The sequence below is a fragment of the Ochotona curzoniae genome, unplaced genomic scaffold (assembly GCF_017591425.1).
Source record: "Ochotona curzoniae isolate NIBS_2020 unplaced genomic scaffold, NIBS_Ocur_1.0 contig_3432, whole genome shotgun sequence".
Taxonomy (NCBI): domain Eukaryota; kingdom Metazoa; phylum Chordata; class Mammalia; order Lagomorpha; family Ochotonidae; genus Ochotona; species Ochotona curzoniae.
In genome coordinates, this window is record NW_024465859.1 from 10,909,831 (window position 1) to 10,931,308 (window position 21,478).

The 21,478-nt window shown below is 45.3% G+C and overlaps 1 protein-coding gene across 1 annotated transcript in view; it reads right to left on the minus strand.

Moving 5' to 3' along the window:
- Window positions 1-7,787: 7,787 nt before the first annotated feature.
- CSTF3 (cleavage stimulation factor subunit 3) overlaps window positions 7,788-21,478 on the minus strand; it is a 74,851-nt gene continuing 61,160 nt past the window's right edge. The window contains exons 13-21 of the mRNA XM_040980061.1: window positions 20,260-20,334; window positions 18,809-18,952; window positions 17,783-17,885; window positions 15,277-15,346; window positions 12,771-12,966; window positions 10,588-10,741; window positions 9,567-9,661; window positions 9,366-9,426; window positions 7,788-8,496 (exon numbers count right to left, since the gene is read on the minus strand). Coding sequence (XP_040835995.1) covers window positions 8,294-8,496; window positions 9,366-9,426; window positions 9,567-9,661; window positions 10,588-10,741; window positions 12,771-12,966; window positions 15,277-15,346; window positions 17,783-17,885; window positions 18,809-18,952; window positions 20,260-20,334 — 1,101 coding nt within the window. The 3' untranslated portion in view covers window positions 7,788-8,293. The remainder of the gene's footprint in view (window positions 8,497-9,365; window positions 9,427-9,566; window positions 9,662-10,587; window positions 10,742-12,770; window positions 12,967-15,276; window positions 15,347-17,782; window positions 17,886-18,808; window positions 18,953-20,259; window positions 20,335-21,478) is intronic.

Here is a 21,478-nt window from a genome sequence, read left to right on the forward strand (position 1 = left end):
ATGCCCAAAGGAAGACTAGTGATATCCCTGGTGAAAAGGATGCCGAAAAAGCCACTGAATTTTACACTGGGAGATTGGATTCATGAGTGCAAGTTTCCACATTGGGGAAGCTTCCTGGTCCCCTGAATTTTACGGGTAGTGCTGGGCTGTGCGCAGTGGAAGACCTGCGACACTGCTTAGCTTGGAGCAGTAGCAGCCTGCCTCTCTCCCTTTCTCCCTCTCTATCCTGTGACTTGGGTAGTTCTCTTGGAGCCCCTTGCCAAGCCAGGGCTCCCCTCTGCCCTGGCCCCTCCACAGCCCAGGGATTGTGTATTGGAAGGGCTGGTGCTCACATGGTCTTCCTTCCTGGTCCCCAGTGACCATATGCTCCCTGCCTGGCCCAGCCAGCTCCCCAGAGCCCTTTTGTTCTAGAACAGTTACATGTTTTTGGAAAGCCCTTTCTTTTGTACAGTTCCTTATGAGCTTGAAGGATAGCAGCTAGGACTTGCAGGATCTAAAGAAAGGCGCTTCCTTGACTTTTTTCAAGGAGATCTTTTAAATACATGGTATGTGCGTATGTATTTGTATGAATGTGAAAGCGAAAAAATGGGCATTGTGCTGAAAATTCAGTCTGATACCAGACACAGGTGTGTTGGTTGAGTTGGAACCCTGGCATGACAGTACCCTCAGGTTCAACAGCCAGCCTACGTCTCCTTGATCTCCTGGATGAAGAAGCCATAGCAGGCCTCTGGTTTCAGGGGTTTCCTGACCGGCAGGCCCCCGAAACCACCAAGGGGGTGAGGCGGCCATATTCAGCAGCAGCAAGACCCACTGGAGACAGTCTGATTGAGCCTGTTCGTTTATTGTAAAGCCAGCACAATCTTACATAGACTAAGAAAGGGGAAGGCAGAAGGGTGGTCCCCAACAGGCCTCCAAGCCAACATGGCAATTGGCTAGAAGGCATGTTGCTCTCTCAGGACCCTCCAGTCATGTCATAGGTTACATATAACACTCATGGCTGGCAGGTGGGCTGTGGGTCATGTGTACCAGGTAGGCTGGCAGGCAATGTGGGCGACGCCTGACTTCTCAGAGTTGCTTGTCAAAGAAATCCCAGCCCAGCTCATCCAAGGACAGAGAAGTGAGACTGGGGTGCAGCCTCTGGGGTACCACTGGGGTACCACTGGCACTTGCCCTTGATGGGGGCATCCTTGCAGCACTGGGCCACTGTGCGAGTTGCAGAGTAGACCTCACAGGGGCTTTGGGCGAGAGGCTGCTGGCCCCGGTGTCTGGTCAGAGGACTTGCATCTCATTTTTGCAGGTACCTGGGTAGGAATTCTGTGTGAGCACCTCAGTGCCGAGCGAGGCTCTGGCCTGCCGTGATGGAATACACTGAAAGAATAGCCAAGTAGACTCAGAGTGTCTAGGTTCCTGGCAGGGACTGTGGAGAGGCTGGGCTCTCTGAAACCTGGCAGACGGGCCCCAATCCACATGGCTGTTCTCACGAGCAGTCACCTGAGGGTTGTGGAGGGACTGAGCTGTAGAGTTGACCCTTTGAGCTGAAGGTCGCACCATGGCCTCTGTGACTACCACTGGGTGAGGACTGGATCCCTGGCCCAGGAGTGCGCAGCCCTCCGGCTCAGCACGCTGCCTGCCTTGGCCACCAGGGCCTTGGAGGCCTTTTCCTCTCCCTGCAAGCCAGAGGAGAGGGGCTTGGCTGCCCTGTGCCAGCCTCCTGAGAGGCTTCCCAGGCTGCTTTAGTCCCCGCCTCCCCAACCCCAGCATCCATTATGCATGTTCTGCACCTGGCAAGGCCAAGGGTGTAGGGGACCACTTCCTAGCCCCCTGCTGAGAACAGGGCACTCAGGTGCTTCCTTGGGTCCCAGAGAATGTCCCTGCTGCCAAGGAAGACCCCACCGCCGTTGCTGTGGCGGTCAGGAAACCTTACCGAACATCACTTCCTTCTCCATTGCAGCTCTCCCTCCAAGAGAGTGTGCTTTGGAGTATGCCTGCTCCTTCAGAATGAGCTGGTTCTGTGGACTGTGGAATTGACTGGACTGCCTTGATTCCTGGTAGGCTCGCGGGGATGGCGTTTGCGCGTGCAGTTGCTAGGTGTCCTGGGTGGTAGGCAGCAGCTCAGTGCCTGTGTCTAGGACTGAGCCCTTGAGAGTAAGTTGGGGTCGCCAGGCCTCATAGACTTTGTTTTCATGAAGGAACCAGTCAATGTCTAGAGCAGCAACTGCTGCCTGGTTGGCCCTTGGTTAGGTGGCTGGATTCCTAGCCTAAGTGGCTTTTGTTTGTTTATAACTCTTCAAGATGTGATTTATGTCACAGTCTAATACAGGTAGATTCTGGTGAGAGGCACGCGGGGAGGCTGTCTTACTGATGGAATGCAGTAGGTGTGGGAGAACGGATTTCTCTATGAAGAAAAGTTAGACAAGTTTGACTTAGTAGGCATATACTTTGCCCGTACTGGCCAGTGCCTCTGGATGGATCACTCGGAGGTCATCACGGAGGTGCTTTTGCCTTTGCTCCAAAGCCTTAATATTCCTGGGAATAGAAAAAGGCTTGCTCCCCTGCTGAGTTCCCAAGGGACCTGGTAAAGGCCACCCTGTAATGTGTCCTGGTTTCTGTGTAACCTTTGAGGTGAAGGGGTACAGAGGAAGAGCTGGGGGCAGTCAAGAGGCCAGGGGGTGCCGATCTCGGCCACAGTGCTCAGTGGCTGTGGCAAGCAGGGTCTGTCTGCAGCACCTGCCTGTCCAGGGGCCCACTGCTGGCTTCAAGACTGCCCCGACCCCCGCCACCTCATTCCGCGCCCTGCCCTGTTGCCTTGCCACTGGCTCTGTGATATTGGAATAGACCTTCTCCCTATAAAATGGAAACACTGTTCCTTTATACTCTTACTATGGGATTGCATTTGCTACTGAACACTAGACTTCTTTGTTTCTTTGTTGCTTTACTAGCAGTGGAGGAGAGTACAGCCCCTCTGCTTGTTGAGGCACCGTCCACTGTAGGATGGCCTCCAGGGTTGGTGTCCCCCTGCCCTCAGCCAGATGCATCGTGCAGGTTTGTTTATCATTGTCCATGTCTGCAGGCTCACTGTTTCTTGCCTTCCGGCATTCACTTCTACCCAGAGCTTTCTCCCCATCTCCCTCATGTGCAATTATTATTATTATTTAGCTCAAGTCCTACGGAACTAAACACATGAATGCACCAAGGAACAGATGAGTGGCAATGGATGTGGGCTCTGAAACTCCTGTTTAAAGGCATGATCTCATTTTTCAAAATCTGTGAATAATTACAGTGATCTTTGCAACTGTAATTATAATGGGTTTTTGTATTATATAATTATTTTAATGGATACCCTTTTTATTCATGAGCAACCTCACGGTGGTGATCAGCTTTATTTATGACGCCCAATCAGCTGTGCTTATTAATCTATCAAATGTTGACTGGTACTTTTAGAACTAACCCGAGTCCTAGGACCGGCAGGATTTTCCTTAAAACCGCCCAGCACAGGGATCACTGCCCTGCCGCCTGCACTCCTAAGCAGCAGGCCTCGCTGTCAGCCCGGCATGCCCAAGGGACGCATGCGCAGGTTAGAATCCGTTATCCATGTTAGCAACACTGGCTCAACTTCACTTCCCTGCAGGGTTGAAGCTTGCTTTATCTGAACCAGACATGAAGGACCTTGAACTGCAACATGTAATGCAGGTGTAAGCGTGACATGTAAATGACACTAGCACTCTTATTTCTTAGTCATGTTGCTTCTGCCTTTTCAAGCACTGTCTTCCTCAATGCCCAAAGCAAAACTTGGGACACAGTTAGACAGGGAAGAAAGTTTAGGAAATAGCTCGGCTCTTTTCTCATCTCCTGAAGTTTGGTAAGCTGACACTTGTGTTGAAGGTTGAAGATTTACTTCAAGCAGTAACACGGACCTGACTCTTCTTACCTGATGAATTGCCATTGTAATGAAGTTTGCTTTGGGAATGGAAATGTTAAGAAAACAGAATCTGTGAATGAATTCAACATATGCATATTAGCTGTAAGCCAACAGAGGATTATAAAATTACCAAATAAATTCATAATTATTGAGCAAGGTGAATAATCTAACAAAAACGGCATTTTTTTTTTCATTTTTGTTTTGGTTGTATAGTTTGCTTGTTGAGTTTTACATCGCTGTCAGCTTCTGCCACCTCTCACTTGGTGTTAGATGTGTGAACATGGAGGGAATCTCGTTTGCAGGGTAGTGATGAAGGCCAGACCTTTGTTTAGAAAAGATGGATATCTTGTCCTTGAGAATCGTGCTGGGGAGACGCTGTCATTGCTTTCATAAAAAGGAAAGATAAGAGTAGCATTTGTCAACTTCCTTTTGTCTAGCCCTGTGTATGGCATTTGGGATAGAGCATGCGCTATACATGGGAGTCTGCACGTTAGCTTCCCCAAACTCAGATTTCTAACATGTGCACACACGTGCACGCTGCATCTCTTCATTGTGTTGCTAAAAAAGCATCATTTTCCATGTAGGTTTAATCATCATTGAATATTGTTACAGATGACACACAGGTATTTGGAGCTGTGGGGTCTCCTAAGCTTTAACCAGCAAAGATGGAACTTCAGGGGTGTCTGTGTCTCTAGATTTTAAGATCTCTGCTGCATGCAGCACAATGGCTCAATTGGCTAATCCTTCCCTTCAAGCACAGGGATCCCATATGGGCCATGGTTCTAGTCCCAGTTGCTCCACTTCCCATCCAGCTCCCTGCTTATGGGCTGGGAAAGCAGTCGAGGATGGCCCAAAGCCTTGGGACCCTACACCCACATGGGAGACTTGGAAGAAACTCCTGGCTCCTGATTGGCTCAATTCCAGCTGTTATGGTCACTTGGGGAGTGAACCAGCAGATGGAAGATTCTTTCTCTCCTCTCTGTAGATCCTGCCTCTCCAATAAAAATAATCTTAAAAAAAAAAAAAAAATCTCAGACCTGGCACAATAGCCTAGTGGCTGAAGTCCTGTCCTTGCACGCCTGGAATCCCACATAGGCACCAGTTCGTATCCCGGCAGCTCCACTTCCCATCCAGCTCCCTGCTTGTGGCCTGGGAAAGAAGTCAAGGATGTCCCAAAGCCTTGGGACCCTGTACCTTTGCGGGAGACCTGGAAGAGGTTCCTGGCTCCTGGCTTCAGGCTTCAGTTCTGCTCAGCACAGACTGTTGTGGCTACTTGGGGAGTAAACCAGTGGATGGAAGATCTTTCTCTTCATTTCTCCTTTACTCTGTAAATCTGACTTTCCATTAATAAGTCTATTAAAAAAAAAAAACTGCCATAGGCTCCTGGGTGTGGCTTCAAGATTGCCTTGCTGGGAGAGGCAGTTGTGCACCCCTTGTCTCCGAGACTGCCTGCTGTGTCCCCCCACCGCCTCCTGCTGGTGTGCACCTGCAGGGCAGCAGCGATGGCTCAAGTAGTTGGGTCTCTACAACACCTCAGGCGTGCACATTGAACTTCCCAGGGTGCTGGCTTCATCCTGGCCTGACCTCCACTGTTAGGAGCATTTGATGAGTGAACTAGTGGATGGAAGAGCTGTGTCACCCACTTACAAGTAAGTGGAAGTAATAATTTTAAAAGATTTGTTCAGAGCTATAACATATCTCTTAGAAACCCATACAACCCGAAATTGATAGTATAAGGATAATTAAGGCAGAGGCAGCCTTCCTGTTTAGAGGCAATTTAAGCTTTAAAAGGAAAATATGGGAGACTAACCCTGCTAGTTATAAATGTGAAAAAATTCAATATATCCTTTTCGTATTACAAATGAGGATTTTAAAAAACATATTTGAAATGCCAAGTAACAAAGTTGAGAGAAAGGGAGGGAGAGGGAAGATCTTCCATTGCCGGTTCACTCCCCACATGGCCAGAGGGGCCAGGGCCGGGCGAGGCCAAAGCCAGGAATTCTAGATCTCTCACATGTGTTCAGGAGCCCGAGGGCTTGGACCATCTGATGCTGACTGCCCAGGTCCGTTAGCTGGGAGCTGTTCAGAAGTTAATGCTGGGGCCCGGCACGGTGGCACAGTGGTTAAGGTCCTCGCCTTGCATGCCCGGGATCCCATATGGGCGCCGGTTCTATCCCAGCAGCCCCGCTTCCCTTCCAGCTCCCTGCCTGTGGCCCGGGAAAGCAGTCGAGGACGGCCCAAAGCTTTGGGACCCTGCACCCGTGTGGGAGACCCGGAAGAGGCTCCTGGCTTCGGATTGGCATAGCATCGGCTGTGGTGCTCACTTGGGGAGTGAATCATCGGATGGAAGATCTTCCTCTCTGTCTCTCCTCTCTGTATTTCTTCCTTTCCAATAAAAAAATAATGAAAATAAATCTTTAAAAAAAAAAAGTTAATGCTGACATCATAGGCAGCAGCTTAAGCCACTGTGCCACAGTGCTCGCCCCTTACAGCTAGTTATTTTCTAAGATTTGTTCTTATTGGAAAGTGAGATTTAGAGAGGAGGAGAGACGGAGATCTTCCATCTGCTGGCTCACTCCCCAAATGGCCATAATGGCTGGAACTGATCTGAAACCAGGAGTCACTTGTGAATCTCCTATGAGGGTGCAGGGTCCCAAGGCTTTGGGCCGTCCTCGACTGCTTTCCCAGGCCACAGGCAGGGAGCTGGATGGAAAGTGGAACACCTGGGACCCGAACGGGCGCCCATATGGGACCTGGCAGTTGCGAGGCAAGGATTTTAGCCACTAGGCTACTGCACTGGGCCCAGCTAGAAGTTTTAATGAAAACTTGAAGCTGATTTTTAAATGTAGTATTATTTAATCACATTTAAATCGAAATTCTAAATTATGTTCCCTGTAGGTACAGTTTGCTCAAAACCCTACTGTTTTGTTTCCTTCTTGGTATTTGGTTTTCACTTTGAATCACAGTTATCTAGGCTTAGTTTTCTGTCTAGCAAGTTTTCTAAAGACTTAATTTATAGGAGTTAATGTTTATATCACACAGCAAAACCTAGTTTTTTGTACTAAAATTGTATAGAGTTTTTGTTTATTCTAACCTGAATTCAGTGGGTTCACATTTTCTTCAATGCTATTTAGATTTAGCTCATTTAAAAAAGAAAGTGTTCTTGAGCACAGGGTGCCATTTATATAAATATTTGGGAACACAGTTGGTGGTTAAAGGATTCCCACACTGGTGCTGCTGTTTAGAGCAATGAAAACAAAATCTTCTCAGTCTGCCTCACATTGGGTCGGGAGAAGATGCATTCATATTGGAAATTTGTGAAGTGTTTAATTTGCCTGTGAAAAATGCATTCAGCCAGAATAACAAAAGACCAGGAAACAACTTGTAATCAACCAAAAAAAAAAGACTTGGTTTTATTGATATTGACAAGCAGAGTTAAGAGATAGAGAGCTCTTGCATTAGCTGGTCCACTCCCCGAACGCTGCAGTGGCTGGGGTTGGGCAAGACTGACGTCAGGGGACTGGAACTCTGTCGGGGTCTCCCGAGTGCGTGCAGGGGCCCACGCACTTAGTCCATCTGCTGCTTTCCTAGGCACATTAGCAGGAAGCTGGAATGCAAGTGTGATCAACTGTGTATATGCTGAGGTGCCACGGAACATCTCAATAGAATGAATAAGCCACATACTCGGGTGTGCCAGGTTGGTCTAAGAACAGGCTGTGTTTGTGCAGGGGCAGAATCACCCATGACACTGGCAGACTGCTACTACGCCATCCTTGGATTATCTTGTACGTGGTAAGGGCTGGATAATATCCAATCAGTGGCTATTGTAAACCTGAAGGAAGAGGCAGGAGGCTGTGTGTTTTTGAGGTCCTTTTATTTTTTTTAAAGGATTCTTTTAAAATTTTCAACTACAAAACAGACTGCATACATTCTGCCATAAATAAAAACAAACAATAAGGCAGGACTCTACATAAGCAAACCAAGAACAAGAGTTTCAGAAAATGTGATAAAATGCTTTACAATCATAAGCCATCCAGTTTTTAAAATAAAACTGTTGAGCACTCACAGATCTTCGAGCGGCACATAGAGGACACCCTGGACGAGGGAGCGAGGCGTGGCTCTGCCATGTTGTACTGTTCTCACATTTTTGAAACTGAGTTTGTTTAGAGCATAGGTCTGTTCCATATTCTAAACTTCACACAGGTGGGTTGGTTGATTTTTTTTTTCTCAAGAACCATATGATAGAGGCACCAATGACAACACTTTGTTTCTAAGAACATTGTAACAAAGCCTTGTCTCTTTTAAACATATGACTTAAGAGGCAAAGAATGGAGCCCCCGATCAGTTTTCTGGAGGGCAGGTCCCGAGCCTGCCTCACCGGATGCGCTTCTGCTGCCGCGCTCTGTAGATGTCGTGCACCGGAGGGACGACCGCCCCCTTTTCCTCATCGTCATCCGAATCCTCGTTGGGCCTTTTGACGGCCTTGGTGAGCACCGCGGTGCTTTCCACCGGGCCGTTGCCCTCCACCGCCAGCTCGGGGGCCCCGCCGGTGATGATCCGCACCGCTTCCTCCACAGCTGTGCGGACAGAGTGAGAAGGGCTATTGCACAGCAGTTCATATTAAGCTACCATGAGACATTATGTGTTCTAGTTTATCTTGGTCATTTAAAAAATTCATTTACTTGAAATGAATTTATTTCTGGCACAAAGAGAGAGAGAGAGAGAGAGAGAGAGAGGGAGAGCTTTCATTTATTAGTCCCCTCCCCAAATGGCCACAGCAGCTGGGGCTGGGCCAGGTCCCAGCCAGGAGTCAGGATCTCCGTCCAGGTCTCCCACTGGGTGCAGAGCCATCCGCTTCTCGGGCACACTAGGGGGCTGCTGGATTGAGTGCTCACAAGATGGCACCTTAACTTGATGAGCACAACACTGGCTCAGCAGAATCTCATTTAGAGTCACAGTAAGCCACCCTTTGCAGTGCTGGAATCCCATATTAGAGTGTCCAATCAAGTCCCGCTTGCTCCACATCCAATCCAGATCCCCCAAAATGCACCTGGAAGGCGGCAGAAGGTGGGCCAACATCTCGATTCTCCGCCACCCACAGGGAAGCCCAGCATGGGAGTCCCCAGTTTCCGGCTTCAGCCCAGCCCAGGCCAGACCTGGCTGTTGCAGCCTTTTAGGGGTGAACCAGAAGACACACCTCCGTGTCTTCCCTCTGTCAGTCTACCTTGCAAGTGAATTAAAAAAAAGAAAAGCTCTTTTCACAGCTGAGGCCTGGGGGTGCGCGTTCATGTGACTAGAAATGCAGGACATTTTATGTAGTAGAGGCAGAATCGGAGTCAGCCTGTCTCAGCTAAAGCGGCTGGGCTCGCTCTCACAGCAGCATCCTCTCTCTGGCTTAGGAGACATCACGTGACTCACAGTCTGGAACGGAGCTGTCGGTACTCACTGTTGGGTATCTTGCATCTTCGGAAAATCTCCATCAGTTCATCCACTTGTACAAAAGGACCCTATTTTGACACAAATTTTAATTCTCAGCATTGTGACAGGCTAGAAAAGCAGTATTTTATAAATTTCCTACAATTCAGGAGAAAAGGCACACAATGCCATGACCCCTGGAGAGCATCTACAGTGGAAAGAGTGAACGCACCTGGAAACAGATGGGCGGAGGGAGAAGCTTCATGAGCACGACGGCTGCCGGGGGCACGGGGAACACTCCGCCAGGGACGGGGTGCAAGCCGGGAGCTGGGGGAGAGAGAAGGGAGACGCACAGTGAGCTGGAAGAACTCTGGCCCGGTTAACAACCGAAGTAATTTGTTCATGAAGTTTCCCTCTGGCTCTCTGGCTCTGCTCTGGACATTTCACAATGCTTTCAGTGCTGTACACATGTGACCAGATTCACACAGGTAAAATAGGAAAAGCAGTCCCCCTCCACTAGGAGGCCCGGTAGATAACTTGGTGTAAGACAGCCCAGTTAAGGACTATTTGTGAGCCCCACAGGCCATTTCCTGAGCAGTCCTGTTGCCAGTCATTTGGGCACAGGCCTTTGGCAAGGTGCTAAAACCAGTGGTTGGGACACCCGCAACCTGCGTGAGGGGCCTGGTCCCTGTCCTGGCTGTATTCTTACGTCCAGCTGCCTGCAACTGTGCACCCTGGCAGGCAACAGGTGGTGACGCTGCCACCCACATGGAGACCGGGATTGAGATCTTGGCTTTACTGCCCTGGCCTGGCTCACCTCGGGCCCAGCCATTACAGGCACGTGGAGAATGAACAAGCAGGTGGGAACTCGTCTCCATGTCTCAATTAAAAAAAAATTAACATGTTTAATCATAAAGTCCTTGTTCAAAATACATCCAGAGGGGCTGTGACCCATTGAATACTCCCAAGTACCTGCTGAGGTAAGTCTCCAGCTGCTCGGGTAGTCTGCATGTAGCAGCATTTCCAAAAAGTGGAAATGCTGGAATCTGGATCACCAAAGATTTAAAAAAAGTTTTTTTGTTCCAGAACAGTCTTAGTTCAGCTGGTTCAAAGCTGCCTGCTAAGTCACTTGTCACAGTGACGCTAGGTCCAGAGTTATCAAAGGAAAGGCCCTGTGACTTTCCCCCCACACCTTGGATTTAAATCAAGCAACCAACCGAGCTCTCAGTACTGGATCTCAAGTCATGGCTTACGTGCTAAATGCCGTGGCTGAAATGGAATCATCTGCTGAGTGTCTGGCTTAGGGTATTCTGGTTTTCTGTCCACTTCATCTTTCAGGACAGGCACTATAGAAGGAGCTACAACTGGGTCTGGAATTATAGCTGCTAGCTTAGCCCGGGAAACATCCTGAAAATGCAGAAGAGAACAATCCTAAACCCGGCAAAGGGACAGAGTACACTCGTGCAGTTCTACAAGCTTGAGGTGAGGATGAGAATAACCAGGGCAAAAGGGCAACAGCTAGGAACTGGGAAAGCTGTGTGACGTGGTGCTGTCTGCCTTCCCCCACCCCAGGAAGGAACCGCTAGATTCTGGGGCCTGGAGGACAGCTGGAGGAACCACACAAGCTCTGGGCGGTCAGCTGTAAGCCTGGCCTCAAGGGAAGGGTCATCTGGGGCGGGGGGAATTTAAAGACTTTTGATCTGTCCCATCTAGTATGGTTGAATTTATACCCATTTCTAAGTACAAAAGGTGGATTAAGCAAGGTCCTCCTTCACAAAGAATAAAATGTGTCACCATTCATACTAGTTATTTACTAAGATTTTGCTAATGAAATAAAAAATTATTCCCAATGTGTTGTTAACAGGGGAACCACTGTGCAACTTCTGTTTTTTGAGGCAATTTTAGCTCTCCGATGAGACACAGCAACACCTCCACGTTATAAAAGGGACAGGTACCCAACGTGGGTACGCTGGCTTTGTCGCTCGGGGCAGAAGGAAACCCCTCTCCTCCAACAGATGCGCTTAATTTCACCAAATTTGCTCAATTGGGGACAACTACTAGTGCTTAAGACAATCCGGATAGAGTGACTGCGCATTGGAAATGCTTTGCTTGCTCAGATCTCAGCCCACTCGCCAGCACACGTTCCCCAACAGAAGAGCAGAAACAAATACAACGTGGAAAATTCATTTTCAAGAACTAGATCTGCTTGGAAACAGTAAAATCTACTTTTCTTGAGCTAAATTTCCATTTCACCTTAGAAAAGTTGAAATAGCCTTTTGTACCATTTCCACAAAGTAGTTTTAATTCAGTTTACTGAGAACAAAGCAAAGTGCTAACTACTCATTTTTGATTTGTTATTCCTTGGTTCAAAATAGGAATCTGAGAATTTGCTTTTATTTGAAAAATGAACCTTAAAATCCATATTTTCTTTTTAATAGAACTGCCTACATTTCTAGGAAATTCCAAACAACTTGTAGTAAGCATATTTTACAAGGTTCGACTATTCTGTTCTCTTTTATCACTATAAATTCATAGTTCAATAAAGACATTCAAACTAACTAAATTATAACATTTAAGTTGGATTAATGATTAAAAGAAAAAAAAAGGTAGGAATTTGGAACTGGCACAGGACTAGAACTTCCATTAACAAAAAGTGTCAGCAGCCCCAGTGCAGTTGTTCGTTTGGTTCAGAGGCAGCGTGAGCCAGACCCGGGGAAGGCAGTGAGGACAAGAACGGTGGGGAGGGGCACTGCAGGAAGACCCTCAAGTCCTGTCCACACAGCGTCCCCTCACATTTCTACTGTGGTCTGTGGTCTTTATTCTCACAGCACACAAGGATCCAGAGATGACAGAATAACGGTTTCCCCGGCAAAATCACTTCTGGGCTGCTTAAACATGACTCATTTTCCCTTGGCCAGGCAGGCTTCCTCGTGATCTGGCAGTCTGCGTGGGAGAGCTGCGTGCCCAGCAGATGAGCCGGCCCAGGAGCTGCTGAAGGCGCAGTGTGTAAGGACGCCCCCGGACACTGGAACCTGACTCCCTCACGCGTCACCAGACACCCAGCAGGAAGTGCCGTTGGCTTAACAGCTGTCAAGTCTATCAATTTGGTGAAAGCTATTAGAACAACAAAAGAAATCAAAGCCGTATAATGATAATAGATGTTCTTTTGTTTTTCTTTCTTCCATGCGATCAGGGACATAATCAAAGTATTTGTTAAGGTTAATTTTAATTCTTATCTCCTTTAGCCGCTTTTGATACTTAGTATTTTAATAAAACAGGCGGAAACCATTGATTTTGTTCTTTTTTTCTGCAGATTTGTACCAAAGCTAGATTATCATATATTTCAGAATTTAGAAGCAAGGTTACCCATGAACTCTGTCTTCTAAAACCCGGGAAAAGGAGGAACACGACACCCCCAGTGACCGCATGTACGTACCTTATAACCCAGGGCTTTGAGTTCACTTGCAGAACAAGGATATAAATCCATGAACTTGTATCTATCTACCAATAAAGCCGTTTCTTTGCCTTCGTACTCTTCTTTGAAAGCTGTAAATCGTCTTTTCTCCACTTTGAGTATACTCGCTAGATCACCAATGTTACTTTCAAAAGCGAGAAACCGGGCCCAGATTTCTCTGCAATGAAAGAATTAGAACCAATTCCTAATTATTTTGGGTTTAGAGCAGGAAGTCCATTAAGCATTAAGTTCCCTTCCTCTTTTTTCTAAATTATAAAAAGAGTATTTAGTACAAAGATTTCTAAACTACACAGAAATAGCATTCATTAATGCTATACCATTACTTAGATTTAATTGTTGGTAATATTTTGGCATGTTTGCATTATTTTTCATTTTTTCAGAGGTTAAAAAAAAAGACTGCTTCTGATCTACATCAAAGAATTGTAAAATTGTAAGGCTCTATGCTACTCGGAAAGGGGGAGGGAGAGCAGAGAAATCTTACATCACCCAAGAAGGTGAGGAAGACGGGAAGTATAACCTATCAGGATCATAACTGGTAACTCATAGGCAACAGACTCAAATCAGCATTAGACAATAGCAAAACTATGAAGGCATATGGGGGGGATCAGGAGCAATCCCAACAACCTCTTAACAGGAGATCATATGCACAGAGCAGGGGGGGACCCCAGAGTGGAGCAGGCAGACAGGAGGAAGCTTGTATCCCAACTCTGAAGACTCCTAGATCCTCACCAAGGACTATCAGTACCAGCTCCGAGGACTACATCCCAACTGCCAAGGAGACCACGGGGAATTGGAGTGCCTTCGGAGGCCGAGAACTCTGAGGTCACCCATTTCCATTTGGGTCTCACACATGGGATGGAAGAAGCCCATACCCCGCCTTGCAGGATCCAAGGTCATCGGAACAACAACCAGGAGCACTGCGCGGTCCGCAGAAACAAAACAGTAAACTTCCTTCGGGACTAGGGAGAGGAGCTTTCTCTGGTTCTTGCCTGGTTCTAATTTTGGGTCCCCACTCTCTCTCATAATGACCATCAGGATTGCTCCAGAAACCCCTCAAAACAAATTAACAAATAAACAAATAAACAACAACAAAAAAACCTAGAATAGATGGAGAACAGCGAGGAAAGCTTAGAAACAGGAAATGGGCAGGGGGGATGCACTTATAACTCACTGGGTGGGACACGAAGATTGGTTGCTCCTCACTAGGGTATGGAGGATTTTTCTGCACACCCCTCCTAAAACCGTTCACCTAAACTGTTGACATATGTCTTGTTACAGTTATAGAGCTAGATTACCCAAAAAACAGCCAGGTTCTGCAAAATCAGGCTTCAACACTATGAACTGCTAAATACTAAAATTAAAATAGACATGAGACAGCTGAATAGTAATCTATAGCCATTTTAAGGTGTATAGAACCCAGCTGTATATAAACTAATAATTGTAATGTCAATGTAGAAGTCATAGGATGTGGTTCAGAACTTGTACTCTTTTTTGTTGTTGTTGTTGTTGTTTTCTCTCTCTCTCTTTGAACATGCTGGTTACACAATATCATATCAACTAATTCTGGTACGTTATAAATTGTTACTGATGTAATGTCGGGGCTTTCAATTGATTGGGATGATACTCTTTCGGCTGTACCTTCAGACCAGAGACTGTCTCCCCATGAAACTGATGAACTTATCTGCACAATAAGATGCTGGACTCTATGTTTTGTAGATGCTTGCAAGGAAAAAAATCTCAACTGAATTTGATCTGTGGTAATGCAACGAGATGGAAGAATCCACAATGGGGGGGGGGGAAGCGGGTTTTGGGGAGGGGAGGGAGGAATCCAAGTGCCTGTAAAACTGTGCCTCATGATGCAATATAATAAAAAAAAAAAAAAGAAAAGAAAAAAAGAAAAAAAAAAAAGAGGTCTCCTAAGTTGGTCCCCCCTCCCTGCGCAATGCCTGCCATGGACAGCTGGGCTGTACCTGGCCAAAGCCGGGAGCCAGAAATTCCAAGCCATGTCTCTCCCACGTGTGTGACCAGAGCCCGGTTACCAACAGCGTCACTGCTGCTCCCAGGCCACGCTGGCAGGAAGCTGCCTCCCAGAATCGGCCAGGAATCCAACCCTGGCACTTCAGAGTTGGAATGGGGCCTCTTATTTGTTAAGCCACACTTAGCTTGTTCCCTAAAGCAAATCTTCAATAGGTAAATAAGTCTTCATTTTTGACTAAGGGAGGTAAGAATTTTAGAACTCTGTAAATGATCACATCAATTTCTGTGAAAAGGCCAAGACATAATATTCAGTAGTAAACTGGAAAAGATTTCTCAATTCTAGTCACTATGCAGAAAAAATCCAACAGGTATGGAAATATTACGGGTTTTAAAAACCAAAAAAACTTGATTCCTCCCACAACTCAAACCCTAGAGCATTCACCCCACTGACGGCATCAGGTGCCTGAGCTGCCGGCGGAGCCCGACTTACCCAGACTTCTCGGGAGGAAGGCTTCCCGATGTTAAAACGCGTTCAAACAAAACTCGGGTGTTATTGTCCTCTAGGAAGTTTAAAAAGATTTTAAATATTACAATTTGTCTTACAGTTCAACAATGTGTAAAGGGTACTTCAAAGTTTGTGGGAAAACTGAATTTAAAAGCTTATTTTGCTGCAAAAAAAGTTAGAAATCCATGCATGAGTGGTCTTCAAAAACTTCATGGAAAATATGTTATGAAAAGATGTGTAGATTTCAAAAGTTTTAGCACCATTCTTTTTTTCTTTTTTACTTATTTGAGAAGTACAGAGAAAAGCTCAACCTTCCGTCCCCTGCTCTCTACATGGCTGCAATGTGACTGGACCAGGCTGAAGCCGGCAGGCTGGCACTCACTCTGCCACATACCTGGGCCATCCACCACCTGCTTGCTGCCCCCACAGTCCCTGTTAGCAGCACAAATGCTTTTTCCCAAAATAAACTTTTTGTTGATAGTATTTTGAAAATAAGCTTTTTCAATTCTGTGTCCATACACTTTTGAAGTACTCTAGTTTTCACAAACATTATTTTACTCTGTCCACACAAAGAAGCTATGCAAAAGTCAACTGCTATCTGATTTACAGATGAGAAAACATGAGATTCAGAAAGATGAAGGAACTTGAATGATTGGTTTTACCTCAGGATAGCTGTCTAACTTATTATGTGTCCCACATACGAAATACAAAGATTTCATTTATTGAATATCATATTTATGACTTCTACCTTCAATTTAACACATTGTACTTAAAAAAAAAAATACATGTGGAACATTATTTCATCTTTTTTCCTTCTCCCCAGCTTTGCTCCAGCCACACTTTCTCCCGTCCCAGGCACTTCCACGCTGTTGCCTTGTCACGGGCTGTTTTCTGCCAGGAACAACGCTGCCCCCTGTTTCTTGACCCAGCTGACCACTGCACATCTTTCCACACCCAGCTCTCATGCTCTGCTCGGCCACATCCTCTCGAACAGTGCTGCTCCAGCAGAAATGCAGCACAAGCTGTATGTGTAACTTGAATTTCCTGGTAGCCATATTTTCAAAACGTGAAAACAAGCAAATTATCATTTCAACACATAATATGAAAAACTAACACTTCCCATTCTTTTAGGTTACTAACTGAAAGAAAATCTGGTGTGTATTCTATAGACAGGCCATTTATCCTTCCAGCAGGCCCACATCTCAGGGTCTCCTTAGCGTGGTGGCCACCCTAAGTGTACTGCGCAGCTCTAGAACTGAAGCTCAGCTGTCCTCTCTGCTTCTCAAGTGCTCCGTTATACTGTGTCCCATGTGACTGTGGTCACCACAGGCATCAGAGCTGACATTTCATGTACAATCCGGATGTGCAGCACCGCGGCCACTCCCCTGGCGGAGTCCCCTGCTCAACTCTGCAGAGAACACTGACATCTAGGATTAAGACCTCAAGACTAGACTGTTATGAGGCACCAGATAATAAAGCAGGTACATCACACACTGGATTCCCCAGGAAAGCACCAATGGGCCTTTTTGCTCTTATAGCCCCCGTTCTTAGCAACCAGAAGGTAGTGAATAAATATTTCATGCAAAGAAAGATAAGTGAACCAAGATATTGATTTTGAAATAGAGTAATATTGACATCAGCTAATCCTCGCTTGAGAAATAATACAAATATTACACATACTACTAATAATAAAGCAAAATAAGCTGATGAGGAACACCGATTTTACATGAAAAATTGATGAAATGACCCCTGTCTCACTTTTTGAAGTTGTCTTTTTCCATTGTGTAGAATCACTAAACTGAAACACAAAATCATATTTATATAAGTTTTACCCTTTTATGCTATTCAGGTATACAGAAAGTTATTACATTACTGAAATATTAGTTATCAGTAAATACTTGTTCCATCTAATGTTAACATCACTTATATGACATAATCTTACATATTTATTCTAGATTATTTCTCTAGATTTTTTTTTGTTAAGCAATTGTATATTCTGGGCTGTAAGTGACTAGACTAAATGAGATATATATAAATATGAATTACCTATCACAATGCTTGGTACAAAGTGGAAACTTAGTAACAGATGACTCAACAGAATAGGGAAATAAAAATAAAGATGTCAATAAACAGCATATTTTTTCAGTTCTCTTCCCCAGTAGCCTCAAAGCGCTTTTACTACTTAGAGTTTTGGTGACTGACGTTTCCTTTACCCAGAGTCATCAGAGATGAACTACAGACAGTTCTGTGTTCCTCTGGCTCTACAGCCTTCCCTGAGCAGGCAACCCTGCAAATCAAAAGGCATCGACTACTATTCAAGAATCATAGAGACATGCTTCACTGGCCACAGACAGCTACTTCAGTGCCTCCCGAACGCCTGATTCAGATGGGATGTCAGAATTATAATACGTCCAGGAAGCATAAAGACAATCTACATAACTTCACGTGGTTTAACATTAAGTAACCATTACAAATTCCTCAATCAACTTACCATTGAGGTGAGAGAGATAGTCAATATAGGCCAGGACATACTCTGGAATGTCTCCATATTTCTTTAGCCCCAACTCAAAAATCTTAAAGGCAACAGATTTGTCCTAAAAGTAAATAAAATAAAAGGCACTGACATCCATCAAATGAGACAAGCCACTCAAAAAGAATATTCAAAACTATGATACCTAAATAAGATAAGATACATGAAATTAAAGTCATATTAACTAAAAACTGCTGAGCGAAAAACTGTTTCAGGTAGTTTCAGAATAGGGTGCTAATAAGACATAAACTAGCAAGCAGTTAGAAATGTGCACGACGGCCCTGTAACTTTAGGCAGACTTCCTTCATGAAATGGAGCAATCAATGTGGGATGCCGGAAATCAAGATTTTTTTAAATAAACTTATTAAAGATGTTTTGTTTGTTTCAAAAGCAGAGTTACAGAGAAAGAGACACAAAGAGATCATCCATTGGCTGGTTCACTCTCCAGATGGTCTCAACAGCTAGAGCTGGGTGAGGCCAAGGCAAGGAGCTTCCTCCTGGTCTCCCCAGTACGTGGCTGATCTCCATGGTTTTCCCAGGCCATTAGCAGGGAACTGGATTGGAGGTACAGCAGTCAGGATTCAAACTGGCATCTGTAATGAGATGCCAGTACTGCAGGCAGCAGTTTACTTCATTATGCCATAAAGATTTATTTCCACTTATTTGAAAGTCACAGCAACTTAGAGAGGAAAACATTGGCTATTTGCTGGATTACTCCAGAGACAGGGGAAGCCAAGGTTTACATCCGGGTCTCCCCCAAGGGTGGCCAGGGCCTTAGGACTTGGGCCATTCTCTGTTGCCTTCCCAGGTGCGTTAGCAGGGAGCTGGATGGGAAGCAGACAGGCAGTATTTGCAGGAACTACCTGCCTCATGAGCTGCAGCTTAACCCACTGCACTGCAGTACCGACCCAGGCTACTTCTCTTTTAATTAATGCATCTTGAAAGAAGGCAACTCCTTCATCTTCACATCCGGACTTCACTTTTTACCTTACTACAGTAATATTCCATGAGGGCAGCCGTAACATAGACATGGTGGCGAGTTCTGGTATCTTCTCTTGCTTTTTTAAATATCATTCTTCCAGATTTGATACCTTCTGCTCTTCGTGCAAATTTCATATATTGAATGTATACCTATGTGAAAAAATTCATAATCTATAGATTGCGATCCTTGTAGCATTTAAAACCAGCTAATTTAATTATTATTATTTTTTAAAGATTTATTTATTTTATTATAAAGTCAGATATACAGAGAGGAGGAGAGACAGAGAGGAAGATCTTCTGTTGGATGATTCACTCCCCAAGTGAGCACAACGGCCAATGCTGTGCCAATCCGAAGCCAGGAACCAGGAACTTCTTCCAGGTCTCCCACACGGGTGCAGGGTCCCAAAGCCTTGGGCTGTCCTTGACTGCTTTCCCAGGCCACAAGCAGGGAGCTGGATGGGAAGTGGAGCTGCTGGGATTAGAACCGGCACCCATATGGGATCCCGAAGGGTTTAAGGTGAGGACTTAAGCCGCTAGGCCATGCTGCCGGGCCCCTAATTTAATTATCATACTAATGTTTCCTGTATAAGGAACCAATCCCGAGTAGCCAAGAAATATTAAAATAGGATTGTAGATAACACTCTGGTTAAATTCAAAAGCTAACTTTACCAAGTATTATACATACACGCAAATTAATATTTTTGAGATGTAATTCACATACACATCTTCCCTTTGAAGTACATAATTCAGTGGTTTTTAAATAATCATAGGGTTGTGCAACCATCATGATTTAATCCTAGCATATGCAATGTTAATGGCTGGCTGGCTGAATGAGATCCTCAAGAAAAGCAATTTTAGCTAGTTTGTCATTGTAGTGCTGGATCTAGCTCCAGGCATAGACTATGGCAATATTTCTTTCTTTTTAATATTGTTTATGTATCTGAGATACAGCAATATTTTGACTGAATATATTTGCTACATGAATTTTAAAATGATGAATAATAAAGCAGAGTAATTAATTTGTCCATTTCCTGGCTCCTTGGAGGGCTGCCCTGCACTCTCAGAAACTCAGGAATTTGAAAACCACTCTTCGGTAGTGGGATTCAGGACAGAGGGAGTTTCTCAAAAATTTTGGTTTTTCCTGCCGCTACTTACTGAAAATGAAATATTAAACAAGAATGATGTGGGATAAAGTGAGTTGGGGCCACGATCACAAGAGTGGTAGAGAAAGCATCTCAACAATGTCAGTGCTTACAGCAGATGCACGGGCTGCCTGGACCCAGTCACACGGCCAAAAGGGGCACTGTGTCTTGACGGTGATGATGGACTCATGATTTGATGTTATTTGTCAAGACTCAAAGATATACAACAAAAACAATTTTATGAATGTAGCTTTATAATTATTTTGTCACATCAGATTATAAAGTTGGAAAACAGAGCTCTGTAAGTTTGCTTACCAAGGTTGGGTCAATATCCTCAATTGCCAGAAGTCTGTTATATATACTGTGAACTTTTTCATACTTCATGCGACTCTAAGGTGGTGGGGAAGAAAAGAACATAAACATATACTCATAAACAAGGCTCTACTGCCTCAGCCACAGTGACATATGCTTTGAGTAAATACAAGCTGAGTATAAAAATGAATTATTAGGGCTGATGTTGTGGGTAAAGCTACTTTCTGTAATGCAGGCATTGCATATGGGTGTGGGGTTGTGTCCCAACTGCTTCACTTCTGACCCAGCTTTCTGCCAGTGGCCTGGGAAAGTAGTGGAATATGGCCCAGGTGATTTGGCCCCTGCTATCTATGTGGCAGACCTGGAGGAAGCTCCAGGCCCCTGACTTCAATTCAGTTCCTAACACAGTGGCCATCCGAGGAGTGAACCAATGGATGGATATAAGATCTCATTCTTTCTCCTCCCTCCCCTCCCTGTAATTCTGATTTTCAAATAAAAAAATCTTTATTTGAAATCTTTCTAAAAAAGGATTATTTTATATCATCTCTGTCTATCAAAAACAGTATGCCTGGCAAGGAAGCAGCCAGAAAAAAGTTCAGGCCTGTGATGGATTTATGGCATCATCTTCTGCTTTCCCAGGCTAAAGCAGGGAGCTGGATGGGAAGTGGAACAACTGGGACATGAAGTAGCAGACATATGGGATGCCAGTGCTTAGAGACAGAGCAGCAGCCAATCAAGCCTTTATGCTGGGACTGACCCAGGGACTTTAACATTTATTTATTCGTTATCAGAGAGGAGAGACAGAGAGGGATCTTCTATCCATTGTGTTCACCCTTGAAATGGCTGCAATAGTCATGGTTGGGATCCTCTGGGTCTCCCATGTGGATTCAGAGACCCAAGGACCTAAGCCAGCCTCCACTGATTTCCCAGGGCATAAGCAGGAAACTGGGTGAGAAGTGCAACAGCCAGGACTTGAACAGTTGACTGTATGGGATGCTGATGCAGCAGGTGGAAGCTTAGCTTGCTGCACTGTCACACAGGCCCTGTCTACGGTACTGTAGTTCCTAACACTTACATGGAAGCCTTGGATGGAATTGCTGGCTCCTAAATTTGACTTGGTCTAACCATAGCTGTTGTTAGATGTCGAAGGAATAAACCAAGGAATGGAAACTTTCTTCTTTCTGCTTTTCAAATTAATTACTTTTTAAAAACAGTATGGCCC